Genomic DNA, 7,308 nt, shown 5'->3' on the forward strand with positions numbered 1-7,308 from the left:
TTGTCTTTTAATACCGTTTGTGGCTCCGTCGTTAAAAAGTACTTTATTGTCCATTAGAATTAACAAACTTTTTTTAACAATTTTTTTTTTGAACGAACCAGCAGGTTAAGCCTTAAAATAAGGGGAACTTTCTTTCATCTACATGAGAAGGTTATTTTGATTTTATTATTTAATTATTATTATTATTTTTGGGTTAATGAAAGAGATAGGAAATGACGGGATAAAAATATATATTATCACGGAGGAAATGACTTGTCTTTCAAATTGCCAAAAATGGAATTGACAGTTATATGTGGAATTCAGTCTTCAAAAGATGCTCTTTTTAACACCTTGGCAGTTAAAGAAATTGGAGGATTAGATCATCATTTTATTAATCACCTGAAGTGTTTTTGCAGTATCTATGTAGAGATAAGAACCTGAAGGTAATTATAGGACCACAGAATAATAATGGAACGGTAAAATAAATATTCGATTTAAAAACATGTTTGTCATGCAGTAATGTTTTTCTGGGATTCGTAACGACAGTATAAAACAACAATATTATAATCTATTGAGTCAGCGATTAAAATACCGGACAGCCGGTTTCTAAAACAAGAAACGAACGAAAGAGTAAGACGACATTTGAACGGCGTGTTTATATCCGTCTCTTTACTTATTAATTGCCTTTTCTCAGTAAAAAGACCTCGTGATGTACTTTTCATTCAGGAACTTGTTCAGTGGCTTTATTCAGCTATGTTTCTTGTTTTCTATACTACTTATTTTTCTGTGCTTGATTTTTAAATGGATGTGTTTGGTCTCTGTAACTTGGCTTTTAAACCTTTCTTGTTTGCTATACTGTGTTTCCTGTTCTTGAATTTTAAATGAATTTGGTTGGTCTTAAACGACTTCTTGTCTTCTTTTCTTCGAAGCTTTGAAACGGCTTTCTTCTGTTTCCCAGTGGAAGCTTTCAAATGGTTTTCTTCTCTTTTTGAAGCCTTCAAATGGCTTTTTTCTCTTTTCGAAGACTTTATGGCTTTCTTCTCTTTTCGAAGCCTTCAACTGGCTTTTTTCTCTTTTCGAAACCTTTAAATGGCTTTCTTCTCTTTTCGAAGCCTTCAAATGGCTTTTTTCTCTTTTCGAAGCCTTTAAATGGCCTTTTTCTCTTTTCGAAGCCTTTAAATGGCTTTCTCCTCTTTTCGAAGCCATTAAATGGCTTTCTCTTTCGTTTAGGAAGCTTTGGAATGGCTTCCTTGTTTGATTTATTTGGTTCTTTGACTTTTGTCTTTAAATGGATTTTTCCCAGTTTTTTTCTGGCTTCTTGGTAGACCTTTCTTAAGTATTTAAAATGCTTATTCTGTTCCTCACTATTTCTCGCAATTTCGTGTGATTCTCGTCAGTAGCAAAATTGAATACGCTGCATGTGCAAAGCAAAGAAAGTGAAAGTTCGGTGCCACGCTGTCACGGTAAAACAATCAATGCTTCTTCTCTTATCGCTAGACTGAAACTATGAATCTTCTCGGAGGTTAATTACGGGATTAACATAAACTGTTGAATAAACAAAACCTGCATAATGGCCGAGTAAACGCGGTAATAGTTCATTCTTGCGGAGTGACATAATGACAGGTGTTTTTCCCATTTCTGAAGTCAGTGCTGCGAGCTCCAATTAAACAATACGTAAAATACCATTACACATTTGACTTTCCTAACAAAAAGAAAAAGAAAAAAAAGTTAACCAAGACGAGACTTATCAAAAACATGGAATTGCTAGCAACTGACAAGCGTTTCATAAAAATTGAGCTGAAAGCTTGCTTTCATTAATTAATCTTGCCACTTTGCGTGGTAACAGCCAAGATTTGTCCGACATTACACGAAGTTTTAATCAAAGGCACCTCTCATTGTACAGCAGGGCGCTATTCAGTTATTAACCTTTCTGCAGAGCTTATTTTAAGCTCTACTGACAAATAAAAAGTAACTTTGGTTGTGATATTTGCAACATCTGCAGCGCATTTCAAACTTGTCGGGGAGCAACGGCAGCGGAATGATGATGTGAGAATGCACGAGAACCAAGGTTGCTTTAAACTTCTCATTGCTTAATGTTCAGTTTCATGTTTTGTTGTAGTCGCAAACAGAACAATTGTGTCTTCAAAGGAAACGAAAAAAACCAACAAACAACAACAAAAAAATTAATAATGGAAGGGTTGGTTGAATAAACAGAGTAATGAAATGTATGATTATTTACTGCTCAGCAAAAAAACGTGTTTAACAACAATTGCCCAAACGAAACGATGTCGTTTCAAAAACGACATGCTAAGCAAAGAAATTTCGATACTCTCGCCTATTCCAAAAATATCAGAAAAATTCTAGATAAGCCAGGATAAGGCGGAAACAATAAAGCTCCTTTTGACCTCAGTGGTCAAGTCCTGCTGTTCTTTGTGGACTATTTCCAAAAATGGTTTCAATGCAATTTTGTGTTAATGACCAAAATCCCAAAGCGCGACCATTCAAATCAAACCTTGTTAAATTAATGCAAACATTAAATTTTATAAAAAAAATTGTACTTTGAAGAAGTACACATAGAAGTGAGAATCACGCATCTCAGCTCGCCATTTAACAATACATAAAGTTCTGCACAAGTCAGACGGAGGCCATATGCAAGCTGCAGCGAAAGACATGAATTATGAAACAGAAAAAAAAAGCTGTTTTACGCTGATAGGAACTCCATTGAGGGTTAACAAGAGGCTATTTGCGGGAAACGTAAAATATTTCAACGATTTTCCCGAAAGAAAAGTATGAAATTTTGCAGACACAATTACGAGCTCGGGGCTGGAGTTTACACTCAGTACATTTGGGTCGTCCATTTTACATTTTGCACCACAACATTCTTTTCAAGCGGCCGAGAGTTTTTGTTTGGTGCCGATGACAACGAAGATTCAAAACAAACAGCAAGAAGAGGCGACAAACATCCCTACAACTTAATTAGTTAACAAATAAATATCTTTATAAATCTAAAAACTATATTTCAAAAACGGCATGTGGTCCCTAACCCGGAGGGTCTGTGGTACGTAGACTTTCAAGAATAATAATAATAATAACAATAAACAAAAACTACTCTTGTTTAACATTTATTTATTTATTTATTTATTTATTTATTTATTTATTTATTTATTTATTTATTTATTTATTTATTTTTATTTTTAAGTGATATTTATCCAAGCACAGTCCACTTTAACTTATGCTGGTTTAAGTGGAAGGTGCATTGATCTCGCTTCGAGGCTTTCTTGTTTCCAGTGAAAGCAGGAATTTTGTAGCCGATGTTAAAGTAAGTTAAATTTCTTTCGTTCACATCAGCGCTTGTCACTGAGCAAAAACGAAAATATCATGATGAATCTTCAGTATGCCTCTAATGCAAAGAAGGAGAGGAGGATTTTGCGCTACAAATTTAGTACGGTATGAAAACTGAGAAAATGAAGCAATTGTTTCTTTCGTAGAAAACAGCCACTGCACTTTCTTGACTTCGCCCAAGCGCGATACGTTTACATTCTTGCAGCCTTGTTTGCTATTTTTTTTTTCGAATAGGGAAATCACTCAAATTTAACTAACACGTATTGAAAATAAATCCATATTTGTCTCCGAGCCAGGTTTGTTCACGAGTTTTCATTACTGTCCAGACAGCATATTCTTGGTCCGGACCCGATGGAAAAGCGATAAACTTTTCATCGGGTCCTGACCACAAGGATGCACTCTTGTGCTACCAAGAACCCGCAAAATGAACCGTGATTTTCGATATTATAAGATGAAACACTGAATGCAGAAGCTGTTAGCCTTTAAAGTAGAATGATGCAGTAAGTTACAGGCCAAATTTCAGCTCTTCAAAGCGCACAGTTAATAGAATTTTAACAGAAACGACTCTTGCTTGACATTTATTGATCCATTTGCTTCCACAAACTGGCTTCGAAGCTTTCTCATTGCCGATGAAAATAGGAATTTTAAAGCCGATGCCAAGGTGAGTGAATTTGTCATTTATTTTGTTCATGGTGCATCGAATCACTTGCTTATTTGTACAATCTGTTTCTGTTTATAAGTATACGTAAGCTTAGAAAGCTAATTCTTGGTATGAATAAATATCATGAGTGTTCTTTCGATCAGCCTAAAATATTTTAAATTACAGCTTGAGTGTCCAACTAAGATTACGAATTAATACATCGATGTTATTCTGGCTTGCAACAGGGCCCTGGAGCCCGTTTCTCGAAAGTCCCGGTAACTTACCGGGCCCGATAAGTAATTTTGGTGATAAATGTTTCTTAACAGCAGTCAAGTTTTGTTAGCTTTGAATAATAAATTTTAAAATCGTATTATTCTATGAAAACATTGGCGAAGTGCCATGTCTGTAATCGTTCTGTAATCGGCGAAAAAACGTTTTAAAATATACTTAACGGGCCCGGTAAGTTACTGGGTATTTCGAGAAACGGGCCCCAGGTCCGAACACTTAGTTAGCAACCAACGTGGAAGCGAAAACGAAAATTTCACGTGAACTTTCAATCTCCTTCTCCAAAGAAGGAAGGAGGATTTTACTCAGTTACAAAGTTAGTAGACTGAAGACCGAGGAAAATGAAGCAATAACTTAGGATGCGTTCGATTGACCCTATTCCGGAATAGGAACACATACAATGATGACAAGAAATCCCTCATAAGAAGCTTTTGGGGATACTAGAGTGAAAAATCGCTCTTAATGTCAGCGAAAGTTTGCAGAAATGTCTTCCCAAATTTACTTAAAACAGAGAAACCTAATAGCTATAATTCCTTTTATTCATATTCGGAAATAAAACAGTCAATCGAACGAAACCTAAGCTCCTTTCGCAGACAAAACTGAGCCACTCAGTTCTTGATTTCGCATTCTTCGCGTAACAAAACAAAGCTTCCTTCGCGGATAAATCTTTCATTTCGACAATGGAAATGCCTAAAATTTAACTAAAACATACAGGAAGTAAATCCATATTTGTTAGAATATACGAATGCGTTTAGCAGTTTAGAGCCTTTCCATACGGTCTTCGTAACAAATTTCGTACCTGTAACACGGATAATGATTGATCATATTTCGATGCAGGGAATTTACTCAACACAACAAGCAATAAATATTACTATTATTATTTAAGGACGCGCTGTCCGGGCCAAGAACCTGCAAACTCCGATGTTACAAGATTACCAAACTAAGAGTACAGAAGTTGTTGGCTTTTAATATCTACGTTGAAACAGTTGTAAGTTACACTAAGGCCGAATTTCAGCTCACCACACTACATGTATTCCTCGAAGGTAAGAAATATTCGTTTGTGTCTTTCCCAGCTGGACCTGGATCCACATATTGTAGTGGAAATGAAACGTTGCATTAGTGAAAGATGCAATGAGACTATCGACTTTATTTTTCTTCTGTAAAATGCAAGCTGTCGTTGCTATGTAAAAAGACCTCACTGTGCCGGATTTGTGACTGTAATTTTTTTCCCTTTTTTGGTCATTTGATGCTTCTATTGAAAGCATAAATGCAAAGAAAGGAGAAGCTTTCAGTCTGGTATTCTCAATTTTTGGCATTCTTGACAATTTTGTTTTATAAATTAATCAAATGTTCAACAAAATTTTTCATTTTTACTCCTAGGTAAACTTTGGCTCACCGGAAATGTGTTACTTACACTTAAACTCATTCCTGCTTTTATGCAGTTTATTATGCTGTACAAGTTGGTCTTAACTTTTGAATCTGTGGATAAACTCCTAAAGCCTGACCATTTAGTGAAAGTTGTTGAAAAATGCTCTGCTGTTACGCTGTTTATTGTGCTGTACAAGGTGTTTCTAATTTGTGATTCGGTAGTGTAACTCTAAAGTGAGACTATTCAAATGAAAGCTACTGAGCAATACTTTCTCGTGGTGCTGTTTAATATGGTGTACAAGACGGCTTTGATACATTTAAAGTCTGTAGATTACTCTTAAAGTTTAACGACTAAAACAAAAGCTATTACGAAGCACCCTTCAAGACCAATGTCAAGAATGTTCTTATTAATTTCAACTAATAAAGTACTGCCTTTTAAATCTGTTTGTCTATTTTTTGCACGCTTAAGTGCCGTGAAATCGTCAAGTTAGCTGCCTTTTCGAAACGATGCGACAACAACGACTACTGTATCTTTATCTTTCTGTGCAAATTACAATCAGATGCGATTTACCGCAATATTTGAAATTTTAATAATGTATAGCCGTGTGTGTGTGTGTGTCTTTTTGTGAGTTCTAGAGATCTATTTGTGGTATTAGGATAACAAACAGTTTGTGGGGGCCAAGAACATTAAAATTTGAAATAATTTAAGAGTAGCAAAACAGCGTTATCTCAAAAAGCAAGCAACATCGGTTTTTGATAAAATTCTCTTTCACTGTGCCATTTTCATAGAAGACATTACATATCTTGCATATCAAATCACGTGAGAAGATATTGTTTAAAATTAGCTTTTACCAAAGGGTTAAAAACGCAAACTATTTGCTACGAACAGATGATGAAACTCGACTATCATAATTTCACCGCAGGGAGCCGATACAACAGAGACAAGACCGTCTGATTTTACAAACAAATTCCTTTTCCACAAGGCTTGCAGGTGTGAATCTTTCTTCCAACTTTCACGTCCATTTCAATCACAAAACATAAAAACTTGTTGTTCTCTCTAACATATTTTTTAGTAATTTAAAATAAAAGGGAAATTCTTTAAGTCTTGGACAAGGGCGCAGCATTTTTCCAGGATTCCATTCACTCACAAGCACTGAGTGAATACATCCTCAAGTTCATTGATCTGCTATTTAAAGCTATCTGATGACATTCGAATGAAGGTAAGTCGCGAACAATTGTTTGTTTTACACGCAAGAAGCAATTCTTTTGCGCTCAAAAAGCAATCACGAATTCTAATTGTTTTGATAACATGTACCTGTACCCGCATAAAAAAACGGATAGAAAACACCTGAAAATAGTTTACCTTCAAGAGAACACAATCGCGTGACCTCATGTAAATCCTGTCGCCCCCGGCGAAGGCGTGGGAAGGGGGGGATGGTGTGGTGGAAAAATACCCTTAGGTATTGTTAAATGTTTCCTCGAAAAAGCGCTCGGACCGCTCGTTTAAAATAACGTTTTCACCTGTTTTTTCAACATATATGAACTGGAATGGGTCAATAAGAGACCATCGCAATTACGAACGTAACTTAAGCAGTTGCGAAAACAAAGCCTGAAAAATAATTCACTCGTCAGGCTTGAACAGGATTCGAACTATGACCTCTGCGATACCGGTGCAGTGCTCTATCAACTGACCT

At 35.9% G+C, this 7,308-nt stretch overlaps 1 protein-coding gene across 4 annotated transcripts; it reads left to right on the forward strand.

Moving 5' to 3' along the window:
* Positions 1 to 3,198: 3,198 nt before the first annotated feature.
* On the forward strand, positions 3,199 to 6,492 carry LOC146456253 (uncharacterized). 4 transcript variants are annotated; one of them, XM_085093342.1, is made up of 4 exons: positions 3,199 to 3,426; positions 3,937 to 3,982; positions 5,133 to 5,289; positions 5,627 to 6,492. In XM_085093342.1, the coding sequence occupies exons 1-4, from the start codon at positions 3,374 to 3,376 to the stop codon at positions 5,839 to 5,841; spliced, it is 471 nt and encodes a 156-aa protein (XP_084949468.1). In that variant the 5' UTR covers positions 3,199 to 3,373; the 3' UTR covers positions 5,842 to 6,492. The 4 variants fall into 4 exon arrangements, 2 of the variants coding, with proteins under 2 accessions (XP_084949468.1, XP_084949469.1); XM_085093343.1 differs by lacking the exon at positions 3,199 to 3,426 and adding an exon at positions 3,437 to 3,821; XR_014858844.1 differs by lacking the exon at positions 3,199 to 3,426 and having other exon boundaries at positions 3,434 to 3,986.
* Positions 6,493 to 7,308: the final 816 nt, after the last annotated feature.

This window comes from Pavona decussata, unplaced genomic scaffold (assembly GCF_977016875.1).
Source record: "Pavona decussata unplaced genomic scaffold, jaPavDecu1.1 SCAFFOLD_260, whole genome shotgun sequence".
Lineage (NCBI taxonomy): Eukaryota > Metazoa > Cnidaria > Anthozoa > Scleractinia > Agariciidae > Pavona > Pavona decussata.

What these genes read in the sequence shown, in the direction of transcription:
- LOC146456253 (XM_085093342.1), top strand. Translation starts at nt 3,374, where the DNA reads ATGCCTCTAATGCAAAGAAGGAGAGGAGGATTTTGCGCTACAAATTTA. An exon ending in ATTTTAAAGCCGATGCCAAG is followed by an intron (nt 3,983 to 5,132) that starts GTGAGTGAATTT and finishes TTATTATTTAAG; the next exon opens with GACGCGCTGTCCGGGCCAAG. An exon ending in ACTACATGTATTCCTCGAAG is followed by an intron (nt 5,290 to 5,626) that starts GTAAGAAATATT and finishes TTTTACTCCTAG; the next exon opens with GTAAACTTTGGCTCACCGGA.